This window comes from Balaenoptera physalus (assembly GCF_965194825.1).
Source record: "Balaenoptera physalus genome assembly, chromosome: 20".
Classification (NCBI taxonomy): Eukaryota; Metazoa; Chordata; class Mammalia; order Artiodactyla; family Balaenopteridae; genus Balaenoptera; species Balaenoptera physalus.
Window position 1 is genome coordinate 13,192,025 of NC_138901.1, and position 27,241 is coordinate 13,219,265.

General features: G+C 53.2%; 1 protein-coding gene across 1 annotated transcript in view; it reads left to right on the forward strand.

Moving 5' to 3' along the window:
* TBCD (tubulin folding cofactor D) overlaps positions 1 to 27,241 on the forward strand; it is a 174,201-nt gene that overhangs the window by 131,042 nt on the left and 15,918 nt on the right. Inside the window, exons 21-32 of the mRNA XM_082441993.1 lie at positions 224 to 284; positions 1,610 to 1,632; positions 6,843 to 6,874; positions 14,973 to 15,035; positions 15,962 to 16,038; positions 17,494 to 17,566; positions 20,000 to 20,118; positions 21,326 to 21,417; positions 22,134 to 22,274; positions 25,680 to 25,763; positions 26,283 to 26,441; positions 26,520 to 26,658. Coding sequence (XP_082298119.1) covers positions 224 to 284; positions 1,610 to 1,632; positions 6,843 to 6,874; positions 14,973 to 15,035; positions 15,962 to 16,038; positions 17,494 to 17,566; positions 20,000 to 20,118; positions 21,326 to 21,417; positions 22,134 to 22,274; positions 25,680 to 25,763; positions 26,283 to 26,441; positions 26,520 to 26,658 — 1,063 coding nt within the window. The remainder of the gene's footprint in view (positions 1 to 223; positions 285 to 1,609; positions 1,633 to 6,842; positions 6,875 to 14,972; positions 15,036 to 15,961; positions 16,039 to 17,493; positions 17,567 to 19,999; positions 20,119 to 21,325; positions 21,418 to 22,133; positions 22,275 to 25,679; positions 25,764 to 26,282; positions 26,442 to 26,519; positions 26,659 to 27,241) is intronic.

The window sequence follows — 27,241 nt, forward strand, 5'->3', positions numbered from 1 at the left end:
GGGTCCCCGCTCTCAAGCAGGCGCCTCATCACAGCCCTGTCTCTATTGTCTGCTAACCGCTGACTGAGAAGGTCTTCCGTCTGCCCCCTTGAGTTGGTGGATGTACCTTCAGGGATGCCCCTGCAGGTGCTTGCGGGCTGGGAGCTGGCGGGGCACCAGGCCTGCATGCGTGTCTCCCTGATGCTCTCCCAGGACCTCACACGTTGTGTTTGAACTCCCGCAGGCCCGTCTCGGACTTCCTAGACGAGAAGGCCGTGCAGGGCCTGAAGCAGATCCACCAGCAGGTCAGTGTGCAGCCTCTGGGGCCGCCCCTCTTCTAGGTCTCCTGGTACCTGGCGCCTGCCTGCCCCCAAGCCCTCCCTGCTCCTGAGCCCCAAGTGAAGCCCCGAGGGTCAGTCCTGGGGCTATGGTGCAAACCCTTGGGGTGAGCTCGGGCTCTTCTGTGTGGCCAAGTGTCCTCCGCGGGACATTGCAGAGCACCCGCCTTTCATCTAGTCCTGCTGTGCAGCCTGGCCACCCTCCTCGCTCGGGCCGCGTCCTCACGCAAGGGCGGGTGGGCAGTGGCACACAGAACAAGCACGAAGGCCTTGCACCCCCAGCTGTGCCTCCACGGTGGGGGAACCCCGAGTCTGAAGTCACACCCAGGGTTTGTGTATGCACTTCTCTGGGGAGGAGGTGTGTGCATTTTTCTGGGTTTTTGAGATTCTCAAAGGCTTCTGTGAGTCAAAATTGGTGAAGTATGAACTGTAGGTCTTAACGTTATAGGATAACCTGGAAGTCACTCTTGAGATGTTAAACAGCTTTACTGTTTGTTGTTCTGAGTAGAGTTTTGTTTTCTTTAAGATTTAGCTCTTTATGTAATTAATTCACCATTTTGACGTCTTTCCCTCCTCATCCTGTTGGTGCCGTTAACTTTCTTTTCCATTTTGGCAAAAGCGTACCATCTGTTTAGGTGCATTTCTCACCTTTAGAGTGGAGTCTGGTGCTCACCTGACACTGTCAAGCCGGGCTGACGCCGTGTGACGCAGGAGGCGGTTCAGTGCGGGGACCGTCCCCCGTCCTCGGCTTCCTTTTTCTGTAGAGCCTGGGTAATAGTGGAACCTACTTGCTTGAGTTTCTATGAGAATTAAAGAATGCGTTCGGAGAGTTGAGTGGAGTTTCTGGCACAGCATGAACATTCAGTGAGTGGTGGCTGGGATGGTAGTTAGTGGTGATGCTGTGAATTGCTTCTCTGAGTTCCTTGCAAGGAGAAGGACCATTAGGATTAGTTTACTGCCTGAGGGGCTGTCAGGGGGGCAGGTCCGGGTATCCAGGTCCCCCTCCCTGGCTGGCAACCCTCTTCCTCCCCTCTCTGACCCTTGGTTTCTCTTCCAGGTGAGGGAAGGAGGGATCTGGGCTGTTGTGAGGGTTAAATGTGGTTATGCACGGTGGGTCTTTGTTAGTGAGGTGCTCTTGGAGAGTGGAGTGGGCTCCGTCAGCCCCTCCTGGGAAACGCCCACCTGTGTGTTTCTTTTTGTTATCCTTTTGATGCTTGTTATATACCTGCTGTGTTATTTTTTAAATCCTAGTAATTTAAATAACTAAGTAACTTTCAATTCTTTATTTTTAGCTTTACGATCGTCAGTTATACAGGTAAGCTTTACACACCTGAAGTTTTATGTTTTGTGAAGAAAATATTGGGCCCCTAGTCATGGGTGTCTCCCGAGTGGTCCTGGCCAAGTTGTCTGCGCTTATCCTGTTTGAGGGGGTGAAGAGCCGTGAAAGGCCTGGTTGGATTCTGAGCTTCACTGACGACGTGGTGAGAAGCTTGCTCGTTTGACTGTGGAGTCTGACGGGGCTGGTGGCTGTGGACCGTCCACCTGCAGCAGCGGCACCGCCTGGATCTGCCTTCTGCCCTTTGCAGTGGGTCCCCTCCGCCCTGGTGGCTAGGGTCTGCCCTCTGAATGTCATGCGGATAGAACCATTCTGTGGAGCCTTGGGGTCTGGTCTTTGTCACCGAGCGTGCTGTTTCTGAGATTCACCGTGTGGTTGGTGTACAGTGGTGTGTTCTTTTGTAGTGCTGTGTGGTGGTCGGTGGTGTGTGTGCTTGGTGTGGTTATCTGCTCGCCAGGTGATGGGCATCTGGTTGTTCCAGCTTTGGCTTCTTCGGGATAAAGGTTTTGTGAGCATTGGCGTACGAGTCTTGGTGTGGATGTGTTGCTGGGTCATGAGGTGCAGTGTGTCTAAGGTGTCCTCATCAGCGCTGGGCGTGGGCAGCCTTAAGCTGGGGCTGATCCTTGGGTGTGGGGTAGCTCACCACCACTTTAGTTTGCATACCTGGGGCCTGGTGACCTTGACACCGCCTGTGTGGACTGGCTGTCCTCCCTCTTCTGTGAAGTGACTGTTCACATCTTTTGCTCATAAAAAAAAAATCTCATGCTCTGTCGTCTTCTTACCAAGCTGTCAGCACTCTCGTCATGTTCTGGACATGAGCTCTTTGTAGACAGGTGATTTGCCAGAATTTTCTCCCAGTCTGTGGCTTGCATCTCGTTTTTCTTGTGTTTTAATGTAAAACGGTGCAGGGCAGTGGACGTCAGCCTGTTCTTGTTTGAGCTGTTCTCATTTTGGCCGCTCTCCCTGCCTCCAGCTTTCCTGGCAGCCCAGGGCCTGCTGTGACCTCCCCGTCCAGGGTGGCTGGGGCCACACGGGGGCTCCTCTCAGAGGTCGCTTAGGTGACCTCACAGTTAGCTGGCGTCACCCTCTGCTGATTTGGAGGCCAGTGAGGCCAGTGTAGGAAGATAATGCACGTGGCCTCTGGTGCAACAGAGGCCCTCTGGGTGGGACGGGCCTGGGTGCCTCAGCAGTGTTTGTTCATGAAGTGTGACTCCCACACAGGTCTTGGCCAGAGGCCCTGGCAGTGACCACAGAAGGGGGGGGTCACATGGCCCTGCAGGACCAGGCCAGAAGGCTCTTGCTGGGGCTTGAATGTGAGGTGTCCAGTCCTTCTGACCTTGTAGACCCAGCTTAGCCCCATTATTTCCTTGGACTATTTTCTTATTGAGAGTTTGGGGGTCACCAAGACCACCTTCAGGCTCAGTGACTTGCTGGTGGAAGGACTCAGAACTCAGCAGCGCCATTATGCTTGTGGTTGTGGCTTATTGCGGCAAAAGGATACAGATTAAAATCAGCAACATAAAAGGCCCACAGGACAGAGTCCAGGATAGACCAGGCACCAGCTTCCTGGGTCCCTTCCCTGTGGAGTCACGCTGAATCCTCCCTGTGGCCACTCGTGACACATGCACAGCTATTGCCACCCAGGGAGGGTTTCCACCACCCCCACCTCCCCCCGCCTCCGGGCCTTGGCGTCCAGGGTTTCCATTGGGTTGAGCTGATTCCCTGTGACCTGAGGCCCCACCATAGATGGCACCAGTGTAGACCTTTCAACAGGACCCCCGGCCCAGGTAAACAGAGGATCCTGTCAGGCAGACCCTTCTAGGGACTGGGAGGTGACCTCCCACATCTGGGACAAAGCGCCAGACCCATCCTTCCTTGGCCCTCACCTCCAGGAAGCGGCCTTGGCTGTGGAAATAAATCCTCTGTCCTTGAAGGGACCCCTTAGGTCTGCCTAGTGCTAGAGCCATGTGTCCCATGTGCCCTGCATATCCCCCCGCACCGGCAAAAGGATCGGAGCATCCCGTAGGTTCTGACAAGCTGACAGGGCTGCCCCGTGACACCCTGGGGTGGTCAGTGCTGGCTGGCTGTGTGGGATTGTGCTGGGAGGACCTCTGCGTGCACTGGGAGCTCTGAGCACTCGCTGTGTCCAGCAGGTTGGAAGGAAAATTCCCTGTTGGGGAGGGGCAGGGGGGTGAAGACTCCTGGCCAGGCCGCCTGGTGCTCCTGTCTCACTGGGAATGCCTGAACTCTCAAACCCATCAAGTGCTTCCCGTCAGCAGGCCTGGAGTGCTCTGGGGAGCCCTCGGTGAATTTCCTGTGACACTTGAGTTCATGACAGCCTCATTGCTTGTGATGGCCACCTCCCAGTCCCTGCATGTCACCTGGCAGTGTCAGGCCCTCCTGCAGGAGTGGTGACAGGCCTTCATTTGCAGAACAGAAGCGTGAAAGTCTTAATCTTAAAGAAATGGGAACTGTGGGTAAATGGAAATGGCAGCTCACGTAGTCGAGGGAGATGGATCTTGATCTTGGAGGGATATGTGAGATGCATGTGGGATTTGCACCAGCCCCATGCTCTGGTCCCCTGGAGGGTGTGCTCCTGCCCCTCTGTGAGTGAAGCAGTCAGCCCTCGGGAGGCCGCCCGGTGTCCTGGGAGCCGTGGCCGTGCAGCCCCAGGGGTGCCCGGTCCCCTTGGTCTCGTTGGGGCCTCTCGTTGCTTTCTCAGCGATCTGAATGACCTTGGAAACTGTGTTCTCTTTGGCAGACTGTGCTCAGAAGTCTTCCTGGGAGAGGGCATAGCAAGGACTGATTTTCTCTAACCCCCAACAGTTTATCTTGAGGGATTATGGGTCTAAATAAAATTAGTGCAGTGAATACCTGTTCACCTTTCCCCCATTATTAATAACATTTTGACTGTTTGTTTTATCTCAGCTAGTGTGTGTGTCTCTCTTTATATGTGTATCGTTTCTCTTTATGGAAAGTAAGTTGCGGGCATGTTGCTTCCTCTTTAAAACCTGAGAGAGCATCAGGGAAGAGCAGAGACTTTGTCCTGTGTAACCGTGTACAACCAGTGTCCCCACCACACCCAGGAGAGTCGGTGTGACCTCAGTGACCTGTGAGCGCAGGTTCCTTCAGGTCATCTTCAAATGCTCTCCGTACGTAGCCTTTCCCCTTTGAGCTGGGACCTGCTCATGTTCATGTACTGTGTTTGGTGTTATTCAGTCCCCTCCGTTTTTGTGTTTCATGATACAGTCTCTTTTTAAGAGTTCAGGCCGGTTGTGTTGTGTACCATTCCACATTGTGGGTTTGCTGGGTTGTTCCCTGATGGTTGGACCTGGCTTACCCATGGCATGGCTGGCGTGGCTGGTATGGCTGGCGTGGACACTGGTGTTGCCTGTGAAGGGGCTGTGCCAGTGCACTTGTCCCCTAGTAGAGACGCTGAGTTGATCCCTGGGTTCAGGGATGACCTCCAGAAGGTCAGACGTGCCCTTGAGCGAGGCGTGTCCCCTTGCAGCTAGCGACTGACCTGAGGGGGTGGCTTCGAGATGTGTGGATCCCCAGTGTCCAGTGCCTGCCTGCCTGGCCTGAATCGGTCGTCGCTCTGCGGCCTGCCAGAGGGTGCCTGGCTGATTCCCTCATTCGTTTTCCGATCTGTCTGGCGAGAGCAGCGTCCCTCCCCGCTCCCAGCCTGGTCTCTCTCTCTGTAATGTATCACTATAGACTCATGGGTCCTCCCCGCCCCCCAGTATGTTGTAATCCAGGAACATCATTGTTATTCTTTCTGTTGCTCAAGCTGTCCCGTATTTGGCCCACAGGAGCCTGTTTAAATGAACTCCTCTGTCATTTTCACATGATTCACTTAGTCTTTGAGCAATATCTTTTTAAACCTCTTTGTTTCTGTTATTTTGCTTTCTGTTCCTGTCTTCACTGATTGCATTCAGTGCAGTTTTTATTTTCAGATCTGTGTTTTTTGTTTCTTGAGGTTCCATTCGTGTCTTCCTTATGCCTCAGTCTCTCTCCTCCCCTCCTTGGACATGTGCAGAAACTAAGAGCTGTTCTGACCCCGCAAGTTCATTCCATCGTCTTGGGTGCTTCTGGGTCTGGTTGTGTGGATTGGTTTTCTTGGAGCTGTGGGTCGTGTTTTCCTGGTAATTCTGTTGGGTGCCAGGCTTTGTGGTATTTTTGTCGCTGGGCACCGGCTGCTGCTTTCTGGTGGTGTTTGGTTGGTGGGATCGGTTGAATCCTTTCAAGCCCTGTTCTGAAGGCCTGATGGGGCCAGAACAATCTGACCGGCTGCCGAGGTGGCCCTTCTGAGGATTCTGCTGATGCCTCGTGCATGACCAGGCCTGTGCTCTGGCTGATGGGGGCTTCTTCCCGCCCGTATGGGTTCCGGCAAGTGCCCTGCCTTCTCTTCAGGAGCATTTCTCTCCTCTCAGGCTCAGGTAGTTTCTTTTCTCGCATGTGCAGCTCAAGGTCAGCGCTGTCTGTGCTGCTCCCCAGCCCCTCAGATTTCGGCTGCCTCGGCCTCCCCACCTTCCATCTCAACCTCGTGACTCCGCAGGACAGGCAGCTCCGCTGGGCTTCACTACTGTGCCTTGGGCTCTGGGACTTGGCTGCTCCCTCCCTCCTCTCAAGACCTCTGTTTTTCGGCATCTGAACCTTTGTTTATTTCATCCAGTTTTCTATTTATTTAAGGCAGGGGGGCAAACTCGAATCCTGTTCCTCTACCTGGGCCAGGAGGCAGTCTCATAAATTTCCTACCGTCTCCCTGGAGTGTTTCTTGGATTCACGTCCACCACTTTCCCGTTGTCGGCGTCCGAGGTCAATCAGGGTCCAGACGGGCAGCATTTCCTCTCCCCAGTCCTGCTGGATGATGATATCTTTCTAGTGCCTTAAGTTCCTTTAGTTTTTACAAAGTAAGAGTTGAACAGTATTTGGGATTTGTTATATGTGATTGTGTGATGTGATTAGTACCAGTGATTAGAGTCTCCAGTAAAAACTGAAAATCATCTAGAAGGTGGTCACAGCACATATTTTCATAAAAAGTAGTTCATACTTCCAACAACAAATGCAACTATTTAACATCATAATACTTTTTGGAGCCTGAAGTTACATTTGTTTCTTGGTGAGGATATTTTATGTTGTTTTGTGTAACGAGAGATTTAACCTTGAATGTTTTCATTAATTTTCAGGGGTCTGGGAGGAGAACTCATGAGACAAGCAGGTAGGTCTGAGCCATGGAGGCTGCAGATTTGGGGTTGTGGTCCTTTTTTCCCACCATTGAGGGAAGACAAAAAGTCCTAAGGGCGTTTACTTCGTTGCTTTCAACACTGTGAAGTTCCCTGATGGGTCCCTTTGCAGTGACAAGTGGCGGGGTGGTTTTCTGGTCAGAATTACCATGGCGGTGTACCTGGCCTGCACACGGTAACTCCGGGGCTGCCTGCCCAGCCCACTGCTTCTCCTGTGTGTGTTCACTCGAGGCTCTAATTTTCAGCTTCTGTGGGTTTTGATATATTTTAGTAGCCACGGGGCTGCTGGCGGCTGGGGTGGGATGGGTGAGAAGGGGATGATAAAGTTAGGGGTGTCGAATGTTGCCATCTTTCCCTCCTCAATACAATATTTAAATGTAACTGTAGAGCAAAGAACAGTTTTTAAGATTATATTTAAATGTTTGCAGGGAACTCAAGAGATGCCAACATGTAAATATCTAGATTTCTTGAAGCCTTTTCAGCTAAACCTGCTAGAAAACCCAGGACTCTGTGCTGAATCAGGCGCCGGGTCAGTCCTGGCCCCATGCTGGGCCGGGGTCCGGGAGAGCCCCTCACCCAGGGAGGGGGAGGGCGGGCGGGGTCCGTTGGTGTCGATGTGACAGACGTGCCTTCAGCATTCTGGGGTTGCAGGGGGCGACCACAGAATACGTCTGCTTGGCCAGGGCCGCGGGCCGCTCGGCACCCCAGAGGGCGGGCGGGGCAGCATCTGCAGCCCTCCCTGCGCCTCGCTGTCCCCCTCCCGCCAGGCTGAAGTCACGTGTTGGGACCAGCCTGAGCTCTTGGGTGCTCGGTGCAGTCCCCTGGCCTTATCTTCTGGACCCTTTGGTGCATGTGGTTGTTTGTTTCCGTCCTGGGACTCTTGTCCCCTTCTGGAGCATTCCACCCTGCCAGTTCCCACTGTTCCTTTTGGATCTTCTTGCCGTGTGCCCCTGCCTGTCCCCTCTGCCCCTCCAAGAGTTCATGTCTGCTAGTAGCCATTTGTCCCTGGGAAGGGGGTTACAGGGTCCCTTACTGCTCTCAGCTGTCCCAAATCCTCTTCCTCACAAAGAACTGCTGGCTTTCTTCTTCTGCCTCAGTCCTTGCTTGACTGGGATTCTCAGTTTTGTTAGGAGGAGAGGTAGTGTGCAGATCCTTGGAGGGGCTGCAGAGACAGCCTTGCTGAGCTTCCGGACACCCCCTGTACTCAGACCTCAGCTGGTCTGCAGGCCAGGAAGGCGATGCCTGGCCAGGCTCTGCTGCAACCCAGCTGCAAGGCCCTCCCCACGGCCCCCCACCACCCGGAGCTCCTGCTCTGATCTTCGTGCCCCGCCTGTGCATATTCAGGGCCCAGTGGCCACGGTGACTTCATGCAGGTCTGGCACGTCACACCTCCGTCCATGGAGGAGCGGCGTGGCGAGTGGAGTCCCGGGGGAAGTGATGGCCCTGGCCGGTGGGAGGGTGTTGGGGTTCAGAGTGGCCACCAAGCTGGAGAGTGCTGGGCCTCTGGGTGGCCAAGTAGTTCCTTTGGCAGGGGGCAGGGCGTGTGTGGGGTGAGGCCTGGGTAGGACCGAGCACGGGCGCCAAGGGTGCAGTGAGGGCGTGTGGGCAGGGTCTCCCCCAGCCACAGCTGTCATAGAGCTCCTGACTGTACCGTGGCCTGGCAGCACACTGTCTGCCCAGGACTGCTCCACATGTCTGAGTCAGACCACCTAGGAGACGCATTCTGACCTGAATGTGGGAAGAAGTCCTGGGCTCCTAGGAGCAGCATGAGAAGCAGTGTCATTAACAGGCCAGTCCACCGTGCACAGGCTCCTTGCCTCTGCCACTGGGGACCGACCGGCATTTGCCACCTGACGGCAGACAGGAGTGGTGCTGCTGGGTCCAGAGCACAAGAGGCCCGACCGGGGCCACGTGTGTGGGTCTGTGTGGAGGCGCACACACCTTCGAGGGGCAAGCCAGGGATGCAGGGTGACCCCAGCGGCACAAACGACGGGGCCCCTCAGCAAGAAGGGGAAACGAAGCCGGAACGACTTCACGGGAAGCCAGACATCTCAGGAGAGCAGGGTTGACTGAGTCAAGGAGCTTGAGGACTCACTGTGCACTGCCCAGGTTGTGAGCAGAGATACCTGGGGCTGCCCTCCTGGACCCACAGATGTCAGAGCCAAGGCCACCTCGGGTGCGGAGGGAGGAACTGGGACGGGAGGCAGTGGGAGGGGAGCTGAACAGAGGTCCCTTCTAAAAGCGGTCCAGATCTCGATTCTGGATGAGGCCTGCGGGGCCTCGTGTCCTGGTTCATTACTGTTGAGTAAGGCACAGGCTTCCCTAAGGCGTCTTCAAGGGATGTAGTTTGCTTTTGGTGATTCTGTTTATGAATGTGAGGAGGGAAGCACAGACATGTTGTAGACAGTCCACAAAACGGCACTAGGAAAGCCTGATTTCAGTTCCCGAGATGATTCCTAGTGGAACTGGCCGGTCTCAAGGATCTGAGGGGCCTCACCTTGTTTACGGATGGACTGCTGGTGACTCTGTGCAGGAACCCCCGTGTGAGCCCCCGACCACATGCACGCCTTGCTGAGGTCTGGGGCGCGAGTGGACGGGAAGGCCCGAGCCTGGTGCACGGGGCCAGCTGACCTCCTGGTGTTCTGGCCACTACACCCACCTGACCCGGAGGGACCTGCCTGAGGCCCGCGTCTCTCGCCTCCTGCCTGCCCTCGGGGACTTCTCTGCTGGGAGGTTCGTTTCCTTCGCGTCAGCTCAGTGTTCTCATGGGTTTGACGGGTGTCGCTGGAGCGTGGACTCTGGAAGCATGAGCTGGCTTCTGCCGGCTGACACTCAGACTCTGAGTCGCTCCCCTGTGTGTCATCGACAGCTCGTGATATGCAAACCGTTTCTGGGTTTAGGGGCTTGGCTTGGCCTGGGGTGGGGTGCAGGGCGTCTGTTTTTGTGTTGAAGCAGTGACTTTGCACAGAAACCATTGCTCACAGTGAAGAGGAAATGAAAAGATCACCCGTCATCCCAGCAGCTGGGGACAGCCAGTGTTTCAGGGATTCCTTCAAGGTGGTTGTTCCTTCCTTATCGGTTCACGTCTCAGGAAGTTGGGGTCATGTTGCATGCAGCCTCCCACTCCAGCTGGGTGAGCTGCTCATGGCTGCAGAGTGACTGCTGCAGCTGCGTCGCCCCGCCACCCGTCACAAACACCGTCAGAGCTCAGGGGAACTGCCTTCTTAGGACAGGGAGCGAGTGCCGGAAAGGATGTGCACTCCTGAGCGTTCCTGGGCCGCTGCCGCGTGCTTCCCAGAGTGTGCCGCCAGGCCGGCAGACACATGGAAGGGGAGGAGCAGGGACTAGCCACCTCTCGTTACTTCTTGGGGACGGCACTGGGAAGGTTTGAGGCTGAGTGGCCACTCCCCCCACATCCTCAGCTGTGTCTTATTGGCTGTTGAACCCATCTGTTGAATTCTTAATTCTTGTGTGTCTGTCTTTCATAATTTCTGTTTATCTTTCGTAGTTTCTGTATCCGTGTCATGGCTTTCAGTCATTTCTTTCACCTCTTTGAACATGATAAGCACAGTTTATAATCTGTCTCTAAAAAATACCCTCATCTAGTCCTTCTGTGGTTCTGTTTGTAAAGGCCTGGATGTTGGGTATGAAAAATTACAGCAGTACTTTGAGGCCTAGAAACGTCTCCTCTTCCAGAGAACCTTTACCTTTGCTTCTGGCCAGACGTGGGGGATTCAGTGCTGGGCTTCAGCGAGCTGACCCAAACTTTACACTCACTTCTAGGGTGTGGTTCTTTGGATTCAAACCCCCCTAGAAGCCCTGGACTACCAGATTTGTACCACCACCACCCCTTTGAGGCTCCTAGACGCCGTGGTCGTCTTCCTGGATTTTAGTGCCTCCTCCGGGGCCTCCAATACAGGTCAAGGAGAAGCTGCTCTCCTCGCTGGGCCTTCCCTCCCTTGCTGGCTCAGCAGTGACTCCGAGCACTTACTGTTTGATTTTAATTTTGTCCAGTGTTTTAAAAACGTCTTAACTGTGGGGTGGTCTGTATTACCTAGTGTGTTAGTTTTTTTAACCTTTTATTTTGAAAAAATTGTCAACTCACAGGAAGTTATAAAGTCGGTACATAGAGCTCTTTGCTGCTTTCACCAGCCACCCCCCCCGCTCCCCACCCCGGTGACAGCATCTTAGGGTATCATGTCAAAGCCGTGAAGTCAACGTTGGCATCCTCCCCGCTAAACAGACAAAAGACCCCACTCGACTTTCAGCAGTTTTCACGTGCGTCCGGGTTTCTGCAGCTGCGCTCACAGGAGTCCAGCCAGCACCGGTGGGGGTGCAGGACTGCCCCCTGCGTGGCCTCCCGCTGCCCCTGCTTCGTGCCCTCCCTGTCCCCCGGGCAGCCACTGATCTCTGCTTGCCCCTGTACTTGGCCATTTTGAGCACGCTGTGTAGATGGAGTCTCATGGTGTCCCCTTCTGGAGGCTGACTTCGTCCATAAGCATAATGGCCCTGAGACCCATGCAGACAGTTCATGTGCTCATAGGTTGTCTTTCTTGTCTCCTTGTCTGGTTGCATCAGAGTTTGTTTTAACCCTTTGCCCATGAAAGGACATTTGGGCTGATTCCAGCATTTACTACTGTGAATAAGGCTGCCAAGAACATTTGCATACAGGTTTTTGTGTGAACGTAACTTTTCATTTCTTGGGGATAAATGCCCAAGAGTTTCACTGCTGAGTCATATGGTTAAGTATATGTTTCCTTTTGTGAGAGACTGCCAGACTCTTTCCAGAGTGTCTGCACCATTTTACGTTCCCACCAGCGATGTGTGAGAGAGTTCCAGTTTCTCCACATGTCACCAGCACTCGGTATTGTCACTGTTTTTAACCTTGGCGGTCCTAGTAGGCTTGCGGTGATATTTCATTGTGGGTTTAATTTCATTTTCTTAACGGGTGGTGATGCTGAACATCTTCCCATGTGCTGTTTTTTTTCTTTTTTTTTAACTTGATAAAATACATTTAAAGTTCATATGCAGGGAGAATATCCAAGAAAATTATTTTTAATAATAATGAGGCTTGGATTCTCCAGTCCTTAAGATGTCCTGTGAACTGCTCTGTTCAAAGCAGAATGGCATTTCTTAGGAGCAGGCGAATAGATTGGCAAAATAGAAGAGAGAATCGGAAGTAAAAACATATGTGGGATTTGACGTGTGACAAAGAAGACGTGTTTCCAGCCTCGGTGAAGAGGGCAGTTTATTGAGTGGATGATGATGTCACAAGGGGCCACGTGGAAGGAAACAAAACTGTGTCCCTACTGCACACGTATACAAAACTAAACTTCTAATTAACAGAAACTTAACTGATTAGCTAAAAACTTCAGTATAAAAAAATATAATTTAAAAAACTTCAAAGAAATTTTAGGAGACATTAGAGGATCACGTTGGTCCCTAAAACAACTTCCTAATGTGGAAGTTTTCAAATTACACAAAGCAAAGAGAAATAGAGTAATGGGTTCCATGTATCGGGCCCCCAGCTTCAGTGAGCATCAGTATTTGCTCCTCTTGTTTTATCTGTTCCCTCAGCATATTCCTACCAGTCCCAACCCCAGAATTATAAAGCAGATGCAGACACTGTGTTGTAGTAACACTGTACTGGTTAGTTCTAACTGGTAAACACTTTGTTTTGTTTTTTAAATTTGTTTCGTTTTGGTTTTGGCTCTTGGCACATAACCACCTAACAGAATTAACAGTAGTTCTGCAGCTAGTAAAGAACAACAGAAAATAGTTTGTTTAAATGAATATTAAAAGCTTTCGTATGGCGGAATAGACCATGTATAAAATTAGTAGACAAAACATAGATTTAGAGGTAATACTTGTACAGCAGTTGAAAGGTGAAGTTGTTATTTATAGGCTGCAAAGACTTTTAAAATTGCCAATAGAAGATAAGCAGTCCGTCTGAGAATTGGGCCATGCAGGTAAGTGGACACTTCACCTGAGCGTAGACCCAGGTGGGCTCTGAGTTGGTGATGGGTACCCAGCCTCGTCTGGTCGCTGGGGAGATGCTGATTAGCTCCACGAGGAGGAAGCGTCTCCTCGATCACATTGGCTACGTCAGAGCTTGGTGGCCCTGCTGCCGACGGGGTTCTCGCTCTGGAGTGTGCCTTGTTACAGTCTTGTCTTTTCAGGCTGCTGTGGGCGGTGTCTCTTATGATTAGAAATGTGCAGTCTTCTGCCCTGCAGGGCCACTCCTGGGACTCTGCACCAAAAAACGTGTAAGGGTGATGGGCAACCTGATGGGCAGACAGGCAGTCCGTGTGCCGACAGGGATGTGTGTTACCACCTTGTTTGAAGTGACGAAAACTGGAAGGAGAGCTTAGCCTGTCAGGAAATACTGAATAAATTGTTTCACAGCCACAGTGTGGGATGTTACCTGTCTACTAAAGAGCGTGGGCTCTCCAGCAGTTGGTTATGTTGTTAGAGAAGAAGAGCAGTTTGGCGGCAGGAGCCGTGTGCGAGGGTCTGTGTCCGTCCTGATTCTGCTGGAACATCCCGCCTCTGGCTCCCGGGCCCCCTCGTGCTGGGCAGGGCCACGTTTGTGGTCACAGATAGTGTGAGTCAGGAGCTGTGAGGAGGAGGGATGGTGTCACTTTGTCGGGAGCCTTCCATGCTCACGCAGACTCTGCAGAGCTGGCTTCCTCACTAGCCTAGCAGCATTTCAGATGATGGCCGCCACCTGTCACTGGGGTCCCTGGGTGACAGTGACGGGCACCCCTGTTGATGCGTGACAGATGTACAGCGTGAACAGGGGGAGCCTTTGTTGCCGTGGACGCTGAGCTTGAGGCTTTGCTGCTGCGGTGTCACCCAGCCCAGCCTGGCCGTGTGGGGTGTCGGCGGTCTGTGACCCTCTGAGCATGGAGGGGGGTGCAGGAGCCGTGCTCCAGCTCAGCTTAGTCTCAGGGTCAAGGTGGGAGCTCAGTGACAAAGAAGGATTGGGGGCACAGAGCCGACAGGGAGGTGTGCCTGTGCCCTCTCAGCCTGTGAGGGTCCATGGGGGGATCCCCAAAATGCATGGCCCCCACAATGTCAATGGTAGTTTTCTATTTTATTTTTCTGTAGTGTTAGATGTTTTTCAGCAAATGCAAATTACTTACTCAGTAGGAAGAAACCACTATGCTGTTTCTGTTTTAGTGACAAAGGTGGGAGTGCAGAGGCCGCCCTCTTGTTGTGTCGTGAGTGGGCAGCATGAGGAGTTGTGCGGTCACGATGGGCCGGGGCACATGGCCTGTTGGCAGGTGTCGGCGGGTGCCGGGCGATGCGTTGGGCAGGTCAAGTCACTGCAGTGGTCCCCATGGTGGAGCCCCCTTGGTGGCGGGACCATCACAGCGAGGCCGCCAGACGGAAGCTCAGGCATCCTTGCATTCGTGGCCAGTCAGTAGCTATACTGGCCATGTTCCCACCCACGGAAGTGGTAGTTCAGTTATAAACACGGACACTACATTATTCACAGAGGTGGGGAATTTACCAGAGCTTTGAGTACCGCAGCTCACCTGGGGACCACCCTATGGGGATGATAAATGTTACCTCCTCTGACCCTGTCCTGACCCTGGTGCTGACCTGAGACCGGGGCATCTCCTTTGTCTTTGGAGCCCCCGTGCCCCAGGAGAACCTGCTTCTCTGTGGTCCTCACTGGGCAGGTGCCTGCTGTTCAGCCACAGCTCCTGGTAACCTGTGGGTGTCGATGGCCCAGCAGCCAAGTCCTCTGCATTGAGTCATCCTTGGGGATTCGTATGGGGGTCAAACCTGCAGCCTCCATGTGGCACTCCCTTGACTGGGTGGGGCTCCCCGAGGGCACCCGCTTGATGCTGCTCCTCGTGGGTCCTGGCGCTGCCCCTGAGCCTGGGCCAGGTCTGGTGCTGAGGCCATTCTGGGGGCTTGCTTCCCGACACCAGCACCAAGGCATGGGGAGGGGGTGGGGGGAGGGGAGTTGGTGTTGCAGCTCTGGGCTCAGGTGTGGCAAGGTAGGTGCTGTGATGGGCACTTATAGGGAAGTGACATTGTGTTCATCCTTTTTCTTCCTAGTGTGCATTTTAATAGAAAACTTGTCCCTTTCCAAAATGCCCTTCAGAGGTGACGCCGTGATCGGTAAGTGCCTCTCTTCTCCAGTGATTCACATTGTGGCCTTTTCTTCCAGAACTACTTCAGCTTAAAAAGTGAAGACCAACCTGTTAGGGTGGACGGGAAAGTTCCACCCTGTTAGAATCCTTGTTTTGAAGTTGCTGTAAGAACCCATTGTAAACAGTGAGCGTCCACCAGACTCTCCCCACAAAAACAGAGACTCTCCCTTCTCTTCCAAGGGGTCAAGCTCCCTCCTCAGAGCTGCTGACTGGGGCTCTGCCTGTCACGGCCGTGCCCAGCACCCGGCATTCTCGGCTGTTCCTCCCCCAGATGGATGGTGCAAGCCTGAGGGGCACTCTCTTGCAGGATGAGGGGAGGGCCAGCAGTTGCCAGGGCTCTCCCTGGGGGTGGCGGCCAGGCCCTGTGCGGGTCTGGGAGCCTCTCCACATTCCGTGGCACCTGGCTGCAGAGAGGCAGTAAGAAAAGCCTCGGGGTCACCTCCACCACTGGGCTGTCCTGGCTCTTTGATCTGCAGCCTCAGAAGTTCTGTAACTTGAAAAAAAATTGAATAGATTTAGTGTTTGTTTCCAAGTATTGGATCTAATTGAATTGAATGGGTTTTTATTGGTGGGGGTCTGGGGGGATTGTTCAGGGGAGAGGTACAGGAAAAGAACACCTGAAGCTTGAAGGTGTAATAAAAGAACAAAAACTTCCCCACATGACAGTTTTCACATTTCAGCAGCGGAAAGAAGACTTTCCCCCTTTAGGTGGAGAGGGTGAGGGCCTTTAGAATTTTGTTCAATCTGGAGAACGTGTACCTTAGGTTTCCTCCAGGTTCCTCTCAAAGGTCACCATCTACTTTGACTTGAGAGGTAGAAGAAGATCTGTGTGTTGTTGTTTTTAATTTCATACAAATGTTCTTTACCGACTGAATGAATTTGTCTCTTTGACAGATGGTTGGCAGTGGCTGATAAACGACACCTTGAGAAACCTTCACCTCATTTCAAGTCACTCTCGACAACAGATAAAGGTGTGGGGAGCGAGGGCTTTCTGGCTGTTGCACTGTGTAGAAATAATTACTTATTTTAGTGTTTATTTCAAAGGGCTGCGTGCATTATGAGTCCCTTTTATAGACCAACATGATTGATAAATGTCATAATTACATTTGGAATTCTGGATGATACTGTCTTTGTAATTTATGATCAGGAACACTAATGCAGCCATTATTTACCAGAATATTTAAATTTTTTATTACTGTTTCTGGCTTTATTAATTATATTTACCTTATAAACATTTTCCCTATACACTCTATGTCCTATTGAGCAGTAGAATTTTAGGATTGGAAGCTCTTTTCGTGATGCTCATGTACTGATGAGCAAACTGCATCCAGAATCATGTCAGCACGTCAGCGTTAGTCATTTCGAGCGAGCAAGAGTGTGTGTGTGTGTGTGTCCCCGTCCCAGTGGCCACTACTGTCCTGCCCCAGTCCTGCCTTTGGACTAGCAGCATTGCAACCCCTAACCCCTTGCAGAGCTAACAGTCTTGGGTGTTGTTAATGACCAGGCTTTGATATTGAGGATGAAGGAGTGAAAGTACGTATTGGTCTCCCTTACAGTTCTCCAGCCTCCTGTGTGTCTCAGCATTTCTGCTGGGTTAATAGAACAAATCTTCAGTCCCCCTCCCTTTTTTAAAGTAACTTTATCATTCTGTAGAATCCAGGTACAGTTTTACTAGTTGAATTTGAGTTCTTCACAATCAGTGCCTTAGAATTTCCTTTTAAAAACATATTCATAGTTGATTCATACCAGCCATGACCATGGTTTGGTCTGCTCCTCTGATTTGTACGAAGACGCCCCTCCCCCAGCACCTCTGCCAGGGCTCCCTGGTTTGGGGGAGCAGCAGGAAGAGCACATGAACCCCGCATTTGCCCCTGACTGTCTGTACGATCGAGAAAGGCTTAGGTGAGTGACCGTGGAGGCGACAGGAGGGGCCGAGGGTCCTGCGTGCGATGTGAGCCCCGCACCTGCGCTTTGTCCCTCTCACTGCCCCACCCTCAGATTGGCCCTTCCTCCTCGTCCAGCCCCTCCTGTTCCCAGCACCCATGGACCCCAACTCCTCTCCAAACGAGGTCTGTACATGGCTTGCCTGGGGGCCTTGCCACGTTGCTTCTGGGTGTTTACCACGCTTTTCCTTCATTACTTCTGCTGGGAAAGAATAAAATGCCACGTTTTATTGTTACCTGTTCACATTGGAAGACATGGAATTTGCATTGTATGGAGGAAATAATCGTTTTCTCTTCAGTGTATTAGTTGCAGAGAATATTAAAGTTATGACTGTATGTGACCGATGACCAGCAGATGCACTGGAAAGGATGACGTCATTCAGCCTCTGGGTCTTTCAAACCGAGTCACTGGCCTGATCGCAGGGCTGCCCGGCTGCTCCTGGGCCGGGAGCCTGCCGCTCACTCTCATCTGCTTCGTTTCAGGAGGCGGCTGTGTCGGCCCTGGCGGCCCTCTGCAGCGAGTACCTCTCTGGGGAGGCGAACTCCACCGCGCAGGGTGAGTGGGCGCCTGCACTCGGGCGCATCCTCCGTGGCTGGGGTGGTGGGCGGTGCCTTGGGTGCCCCTCCCGCTGCCCCTCCCGCTGCGGTGTGGATGGGGCCTGGGGGGGGCGGGGGAGAGCGGGCTCCAGGCCGTGGAGACACCGCCTCCTCCTCAGCCCGTCCCACCCTCACCTGGCGCCCCGAGGGGCTCTGCAGGCCACGCGGGGTCCACTTGCCTGGATTTTACCACTTTAAGTGTAGAATCAGCTCTTACTTACTCCAGCAGCGTTTGCTTAAATTCTGTCTTTAAGTCAGCTTTCCCCCATTTTGTGCTTTGGAGGCTCCCGTTACCGTGGTGGCGCTCCCTGTCTCTGTGGAGGCCACTCTTCCATCCCGTCGCTTGGTGCCCGTCCTTCATCATCGGGTGACTGTTTTCCACACTCGTTTCCCAGGCTCTGTCAGCTCAGAGTCGTCTGCTTCTGCTGTCCTGCCACATCCTCCTGATTTCATGCCTTCTCCTTGGAGTCTGTTCATTTAGTGATTACTTCATTGACTTTTCTATTTCACTGTAGTGTGTTTTAGAATTTTTGTATGACCCATGGCAGCGCTTTTCTGGCAAGTGTCCTTCACGTGTTAACACTTTTGCTCTTTTCCTCTTCACGGGGACAGTGTCGGTGTAGCTGCCTCACTACACGTCATTGCATCAGTCGGGTTTTCCAGAACCACCTCTAAGCTGGAGTTTATCTCACACATCACATGGTCCTGTTTGTAGGGTCTAGTTCAAGAGTGTTAGTTTTGTATGAAGAAGCTTCATATTCACATGTTATGTGGCCCCGTAGCTTTCCTTTATACCATTATATAGAACATGCACTACAGTTACTTCAAAAGTAAAACACTTTAAAAATTATCGTAAGTGTAGAAGAATCATGAGTGCAATAGTCTAAATCTACTTTCTGTGAATTTTTTCAAAAATAAGAAAATATTCTGTAATTTGATCTTCTGACAGACTTTCCAAATTAATGATGTTACACTATGTTCCTTTACTGTAGGCAATTTTACGTAAAGAGACAGAAAGCACAGTTGGTCTTCTGTATCTGTGGGTTCCACATCCAGAAAGTTCCAAAAAGTAAAATTTGAATTTTCTGTGTAGGCACCTATTTGCATAACATTGACATTATATTTACAGCGATTGACACAGCACTGGCATTGTGTTAAGTATCACACATCACCAAAGATGATTTAAAGCGTATGGGAAGTGTGCGTGGGTTATATGCAAACACTGCGCCATTTTAGAAAAGAGACTTGAGCATCTGTGGATTTTGGTTTCCTCGGGGGGTTCTGGAACCAGTCCCCGTTGGATATTGAGGGACTACTGTAATGTTACTTTATATTAAATTGGGATGATCAAGTCATATTTTACTTTTTGCCTAAGAAAAGGGTAACATGTCATGTCACTCTGACTATAAAAACAAACGACATTCTGAAATTAACATGTTATGTTAAAACTCAAGTGAGTTGTAGAGAAGGATTTTCATGCTGTTGCTGAAGTGTGTTGTTTTAAGTTCCACCAAAGATAACACCTTAGTGTACATGTGAGTGGAGTTCCAGCTTTTTTTTCCTATCCTAATATATGAGGATGTAAGGTTTTCACATTCACGTCATAGAAGTCATGCTTCGTTGAAATGTAGGCAGTGATAACAAGAATCGCTTCGGTTGTGGTAGGTAACAGAGTAAGGGTGTCTGGCCTTTCTTGACTTTCTGAGCTGCGTTTTCAGAACAGATCTGGTTTTTCCACTTCACTTCCTAGAATTCTTGAATCACGCCCTGGACTTTCAGGGCCCTCTTTCCCATTTCTCCCTCTCACAACCTCAGTTCCAGGTACTCTTGCAGTTCCCATGACGGGCTTTTTCCCGTGTGGGAAGGTCTGTTTTCCCAGCCCTGCGCTCTCACTCAGCCTGGCTGACTGCTCTGCCTGTTTCTGCCCAACCAGCCATGGGTGTCTTGTGAGGAGCAGTCCCTGCACCCCTGCTGTGTCCGAGCGCTCAGCCCTGGGGGTCCAGCTTGGGACCACGTTTGCTCTCCGTCTTTGAGGAAGTATCCTCATTTCTGAGGAAGTATCCTCATTTCTGAGGAAGGCATTTGTGTTCTCAGTGAATAAAAAATGAAAATTTGACTGTGTTGACTACTGTTAAAACTGTCTTGGCTTTATTTTCCCAGGAGTGAAATCATGTATTAAAATGCTTACGAAAACCTTAAAACCACCCAATAAGTACTCTTTTCTTCAATCTGTTTTGATTTACACCACTTTGAAAATACATCTACTTTAGGAGCCTAAGTAGCCCCTCCCTTCTTCCTTCAGCACTGTTTGCTTGTGTTCTGGAACGTATGTGAAGAGTGTGTCTTGTGGATAATGGACAACAGTGGTCACCTTCTGGTTCCATCTTTTCAGAGGAGCTGGTAAAGCAGTATCTCGCCGAACTTCAGAGCCCCGAGGAGATGGCTCGCTGTGGCTTCGCCCTGGCCTTGGGCGCCCTGCCGGCCTTTGTCCTGAAGGGCCGGCTCCGGCAGGTGAGGCTGGCCTGAGCATGGCGGGGTGTCGTGTGAGACGCAAGTGGGGTTTGTGGGCGGAAGGAATTCCTGAAAGCCAGCACGTGTGTGCACAAGAAAGGGTATGGGAGCACCGGGGGCAGCAAGTGGTCTTTGAGAGGCCGGTTAATGTTCTCGCCTGAAGGCGACTCGGGATTGCTGACTCCCAGGCTGGGTAGGGAGCTGCGGCCTCCGTGGAAACACACCTGGCCTTTACTTGTCTGTGGTGCATCACCCAGTGTTTTCTGTGTTAACGAATGTCTCCAGCCTTGTCTGGAAATGCTGGCCTCCCCTGTGGCCGTGGTGAAGGGCGCTGGGTCTCCCACCCCAGGACTCCTCCTTGGGGAACTGCCCTTTCTCCCCAGCCCTGGGCCCTGTGTTTCTGGCATGGCCGGGGGCAGGGGGGTTCTCCCTTGAGCTCCACCGTCCTTGGCCTGTCTCCTTTCAGGGGTGATCTATCAGCTCTCCTGACACCCCGACTTGGGTCCTGAGCTCCCGGGAGAGTGGGTGCCAGAGTCAGACCCTGGAGACCCAGCTGGCCTCAGCCCACCAAACTCTTATGCTTACGCGCCCCTCTCCCTTAATTCAGACATCAGTCATTGTCCTGCCAGCCCACCTCCCAGATGTCGATGCTGCCAAGTGCCTGGTGCACACATGCCCTGGCGCACACCTGTATCACCTGCCCCTGCCCAGGACACCTTGGGATCTGACACACTAGACCAACTTACGTACCGAGAGTGGGGACAGACCATCCAAAGCCTGCTCTGGGGCTTATGTATTTGAAACACCTGGCTTTTAGAACGGAACTGTTCCTTGGAGAAGTAACTGGTGGAGATGTGAGAAGCCAGGTGCTTTGTGTGCCCTGTGCTTCAGCTCCAAGCCAGGGGCAGAAGGGGATGCTGGCCGCGAGTGCAGGGTCTTGCCCCGGAGGAGGAGGCAGATCTGCAGAGGCCGCCTGGGCGCCAGGGGGTGGGGTGGGGGTGGGAGCCCAGCAGTGGGAAGGGTTGGGGGCAACCCCCTGTCCCCACACCGTGTGTTCTTTGGGGCGCATGGCCCACCCGGGTGGCCACCAGCCATGCTGTGCTGCATTCTGGGAGCAGCAGGGCACCAGGCCAGGTCTCCACTTGCATGGAAAGTACATTCATCTTGAGGCTGACAGTTCTGTTGATGACTTGTCATTGCTTTTCAGGTTCTAGCAGGCTTGAGGGCTGTTACCCACATTTCTCCCAAGGACGTGAGCTTTGCCGAGTCCAGGCGGGATGCTTTGAAGGCAATCGCTAGGTGAGCCCTGCAGGTTTTCCTCCCCAAAGTCGCTGTTCTCTCGGAAGCCAGCGACCGAGCATGAAGGGATGTTCACGGCAGTTTGTGTGAGAAGCCCAGTCTTGGGGGCTGAATCTACTTTGAGGCAAATGTTATTTTTTATTTCCTAGTTTCTTCTCTCTTCAGAGGATTGTCCAAGAACATTTCAGCTCATAGAGGATCGTTACAGTTTTGTCATAATTATAATGAATATTAAACCCATAGCGCACTTATCTCTGTGCTTTGGGGACACTGGACCTGCTCAGGGACTGGGGCTGAGCTTTCCACTCGAGACCGCGGCCCCCAGGACGGGGAGTGGCACGTGTGGAGGGAACGCTGACGCTAGTCACACACGCACACGTCGGGAGGGGCCGCCCTTTCTCTCCCCACGAGCCCGGGTGGAGCCCCTTCTGCGGGGGGCGGTGGGGTAGGAGGGACCAGCCACAGACCCCCCCCACCCATCCACCCCGTGCACCCTGAAACGGTAGACACTAGAAATGTGGTTTGGAGAAGAGCGTCACTCAGCATTACGTCAGTGCGGGAGAAACTTGGGGATTCTGAGTCTGCCTCCGAGTTATGGGTCTGTTCAGAGGTCATCCTGTCAGGAAAGACACATCAGGCCAAAATGATGAGAGAGACAGGAGAGCTTGCGTGGGATTTGCAGACATTAGCTATGTTTCCCATGTTTTTAATTTCAGGATTTGCCAGACTGTCGGTGTGCAAGCAGAAGGGACTCCAGATGAGGTTGTGTGCAGAGAGGACGTTGCCCAGGTTTACTGCACGTTGCTGGGCTGTCTGAGCGATTACACCACCGACAGCCGCGGGGACGTGGGAGCATGGTGAGATGGACGCGTCACCCTCATTCCCTGCTCCTCTCAGGAATGTCCCGCCGAGGCCAGAGACGGGGCGTTCATGCTGCTGCCCTGGCCCCAGCCCGGACCCTTTATTCCCAGGGCAGCCGGGGTTTCCATCCCCGTCTCTTGTGTGTGCATCCTCCTCTTTTTTTTTTTTTTTTTTAATATTTATTTATTTATTTAATTTTTTGGCTGCGTTGGGTCTTAGTTGCAGCATGCGAGATCTTTTGTTGCAGCGTGGGCTTCTCTCTAGTTGTGGCTCTCGTGCTTAATACTTGCGGCGTGCGGGCTTAGTTGCCCCGCGGCAGGTGGGATCTTAGTTCCTTGCCCAGGGATCGAACCCGCGTCCCCTGCATTGGAAGGTGGGTTCTTAACCACTGGACCACCAGGGAAGTCCCTGTCCTACTCTTCACTGAAAAAAAAAAAAAAATTAACTTCATAAAATACAAACATTGTTGTGTCTCCCTCATCTAAGCCCCAGTTGTCTGCTCTCCAGTTTTACCTAATAAAGTTCACTCAAATCCCCCACGCAACTGTTTAAAGCAGGAAGGATCTGAAACCATTTTGGGGAAGGGGAGTAGGGAGCACCTGGGTAGTTCTCCAGGGATCCCGTTGTATATCATCATCTTGGCTCCTGCCTGATTGGGAATAAGACTTGAGGTGCACAGATTTCAGTCTTGGGAGGAGCCCTTCAGTTGCTTGTTGACCTGAAGGAGGTCTGTGTCATTGTCAGCCGAGCACGGGGAAGACGCTCACGCCGCTGTGCTCGGATCCCTGCCTGGATTCGCTTGTATTTCCTTTCCAAGGTTGCAAAAATACTTTTCTGTTTACTAGAAATAAGAGACTAAGTTGCCATTTTGGAGAAGCTGAGAGGTTCTCCTACAGCTTATGTTGGAACCTCTTCTAAGTGTTTTTATTCACATTCTCTCCTTCAAGACCCCCTGTAGACGCGCCTTGTGACGAGGGGTTTACTGTGGGCCGAGCACCGGGTGAGGTGTCGCTGACACTGAGAGGAAGTGGTTTACTTGTTTATTACAACGATGCGAAAAGAAGTTAGCTTTAATTTTGTCTTGTATTTTCATTAATAACATATCTGGTTGGGTTTTTCCCCCTTCTCTCTGTCTGCTGGCCTTTCCTGCCTCTTCAGCCACCAGGAGTGTTCCCTTATCTCACCCGCTGCTTTCCTTTCCTTCTTCTCGTCCTGAGATGGCATTTGGGGCACGGCTCCCGTGGGGGCCTGAGGACTGTGCACGTGTCTGCACAGCATATCTAGAACCCCGGGGTCCTCCCAGACAGTGGGAGCATGGGGGCTCTCAAGGGGGCCACAGCACCTCCCCGGGCCCATGTCCTCTGGGAGGCCCCAGCCCAGCACGGCCACCTGAGCCCCTTGTTTCCCTGTCCTCCGTGGGACGAGGCCGTGGCAGCCGTGCCTTTTAGGGTCTGTGTGGGTGAAGATGCTCTGACCACAGCCGGGGCTCACGTGTCTGCCCTGGACACTGAGCCCCTCTTCCTGGTTCTTTGTGTGGCCTCTGGCTCTAGAGTGGATCCTGGACACTGGTAGGGTTCTGTCGAGGACGCTTTGGTTCTGCTTCATCCTCCCAGAGGGTGCGGAGGGCTTCGCAGCAGGCAGTGGGCCCGCTTTGAGTACAGTGCCGTGGTCTCTGCCTCACCCGATACGGGCGGCCGCTCAGGTTCTGCTGTGTTGGCTGCGTGGTGGAGTTGTGGGTGGTGGTCCTCTGTGAACGTGGGGGCCCCTTCTCAGGCCCCTTTAAGGGGAGCCCTTTACTCTCTGACCCTGGTTGCACAGTTCAAGCCAGAAGGGCAGTGGGTTTTCATTGGTGTTGCAGTTGCCACCGTGGCTGCCCCCAGAGCACGCGGAACATCAGGTGAACAGAGGAGGGCCAGCCAGTGCTGTGCACATGCAGAAGTCCCCTCTGTGAATCTTTAATTCCAGAGGTTTATCTGAGTTCTGCAGTGTTGGGTCCTTTTCCAGAGATCCTAATTCTCTGTAGAAAGTCTTCATCTTTTTCATTTGTTTTCCATCTTTCTTTTTTTTTTTTCTTCAGCGTGTTCCTCATGGTTACTTTAAAGACTGGCCATTTACTCCAATATCCGTGTCATCCATGGGTCTATTTCTGTTGTCTTCTCTCTCTCATTATTGTAACACTTGGTCTTTTTTTTTTCTTTTTTCTTTTTTAACATTCCTTGTAACTTTTAACTAAATCCAGAAATTGTGAGTTCAAAATTGCAGAGATTTTGGGTTGTGTAATTTCCTTGCAGCTAGATTTAAGTTTCCTTTTGTCAGGCCCCCTATTGTGTGGGTGGGTCACCTGCTGTCCTCAGGGGTTGGCTGGCCCTTCTCCTGCCCACACCCGCAGCTCTGACTGAGGGGCTTCCCAGGGCCCTCCTCCTGCACATGTGCACCCCCAGCTGCCGGCTTCTGGGGTTTTGGACCCACACCCTGTGCTTGTCCAGTTAAGAGCTGGTGAGGGCCCCAGGGGCGTGTGCTGCAGGCTTTAGCCGCTCCTGTTTCCTCTCGCCGGCCTTTCCCTGTAGTGCTGTGCCTGTGGGCGCTGGGGGTCCAGGGGGGGTGCTCTTTCCTCCCTCCCTCTACGCCCTGACCCACCCTGGCACCTCCAGAGGGTTGTGCGTGTTGTGTCCTGAGCAGCAGCTGGCTGGCGGCTGTGCCTTGGTGTCTGAGCCTGTCCAGCTCCCTCGGCCCCGGCCTGTGTCCGTCTCATGCCTCCGAGCACCACCACACCTGCACTCAGTGCTTTGGCTGCTGGGCCTCTCCGGGGCCGGGGCCTCTGTCCGTGCGGGTCCGAACAGCACAGGCTATCTCCCGTGTGGTGCGCACTCCGTGACGGGAGGGTGGGTGCCCCAGGCATATAGGGCCTGCCGGCCCTGGCGACGTGGGGCAGTGTCTGTGGTCCCTGTTGCCCAGCTGTGTCTGACCTGGGTTGAGTGTTCTTTGTCCCAAGTTTAAAATGATACTTTCACTCTGGAGTTAGGCCAGCAAACATGAGCTGCTCTACATACATCTATCCCTCGAAAAGCCAAAAAGCCCTTATGGGAAAAAACTTTGTAGAGTGGGTATATTTTGTGTTTAAAGGTTCGTGAGAAAATCAGCGCTGTTTCTGTGTGTGCACTTGTGAGAGAGTTTGCTGGGACCTGGCCATTAGTCTTCAGGTGTCAAACAGGTGTCTTTGCTCAAGGTAATGTGTGAGAGAGATATTTCTCGAGGAAAGGCTGCTGGTGGCCTTTGTCGAGCCTCCTGCATGTTTCTTGCCCTGGGTTGAGGGTGTCTGAACCCGACCCCGCAGAGTGGCTGATGGTCACATAGCTCCTGGGACAGGAAGCCGGCGCCTCACTCCCTCCATGTCTCTGCAGGGTCCGCGAGGCCGCCATGACGAGTCTTATGGACCTGACTCTTCTGCTGGCAAGGGACCAGCCAGAGCTGATCGAGGCCCCAGTGTGAGTGTGTTCTCCCGCTGCGTGGAGAGGGTCTGCCGGGTCCTCCCTCCTGACTCCACAGCCCCTGCTCCTGGCTAGGCCTCCCTCAGGGTCCAGGCCTGTTGCAGGACAGCCAGCTTCCTGGCTCAGGACCCCTGTGCCGAGCGCCTGCTGCTGCTGGGGACTGGCCATCCTGTCCCCCGCTGGTTCCCTGGACACCGGGCTGCCTCCGGGTACCTTGCTGGCCTGGGATCACCGTGCCCCTTCTGTTGCCAAGGTCCCCGAGGAGACCCGGGCGTTGCCTCCTCAGCACCACCACCCCGACTTCCTCCTCTGGCTGCAGGCACCCCGTCCTCCCATTTCTTCCGTCTCTTCTCACACACCACCCATCCGGTAGCCGTATCAGTCTTCACTGCTTCCACTCTAGACCTCCCACTTAGGCTTCTGGGCTGTCAGATCCCGTTCCCACCCGCAGCCACGGTGGCGCGTGTGCCCGCTCTCATGTTCCAGCCGAGCTAACCCTGTGCTCTCGGTTTGCAGCTGCCAGCGGATCATGTGCTGCTTAGCCCAGCAGGCGAGTGAGAAGATCGACCGGTTCCGGGCGCATGCAGCCCGTGTGTTCCTGGCGCTGCTCCACTGGGACGGCCCCGCCATCCCCCACGTGCCCCACCGGGAGGAGCTGGAGAGGCTTTTCCCCAGGTACTGGCGCTGAGTTCCCGGTGGGGCAGCTCTATTCCCAGCGGGGTGGCCCCTCCAGCTCATGCTTCTGTCTTGCAGGTCCGCTGTGGCCTCTGTGAACTGGGGCGCGCCGTCGCAGGCCTTCCCTCGCGTGGCCCAGCTCCTGGGGCTGCCTGCCTACCGCTACCACGTGCTGCTGGGGCTGGCCGTGTCCGTGGGCGGCCTGACCGAGTCCACGGTGAGCAGGCGCCTCAGTGGGCCTTCCCGAGAGGGAGCGCTGCCTCCTTCCTTCTTTCCATCCTTCCTTCAGGAGCCTCTGCTGGGGCTCAGTGTGCCTGCGGGGCAGGTGGGGGGCAGGCGTTACCCCTGATCTACTGGACAGTGTGTGGGGCATGAGCTTAGCGGCAGGGAGACTGCAGATGCAGATGCGTTCAGCTCCTGCGCTCCCTGGCTTTTTTGCCGGTCTCGATTCACCCTCCCTGCACATCAAGCGCCCTATGGTTCCCCAACCTGTCTCTCCAGGTTCCTCTTTCCTATTTGTGCATTTTCTTGGTGGTTCGTTGTGTTGTCTCCATTCTGTTGTGTTGTCGCCCCTGCATGGGCCCCTCCCTCTCCCTCTTGCCCCTCATCGCTCCCTGGGCCCTGATTCGGTGTTTCCTGAACCAGTGGATTCTTGGTTTTCGTCACTTCTGGAAAGTTCTCCACCGTCCTCATTCCCGCTCACAGTCAGTCCTCTCCGCCTTCACACTTCTTTTCAAATTACTGCAGTTTCTGCAGTTCTGTGTAGCCTGCTCGTTCCCTCCCACTGTTGCATTTTTTGG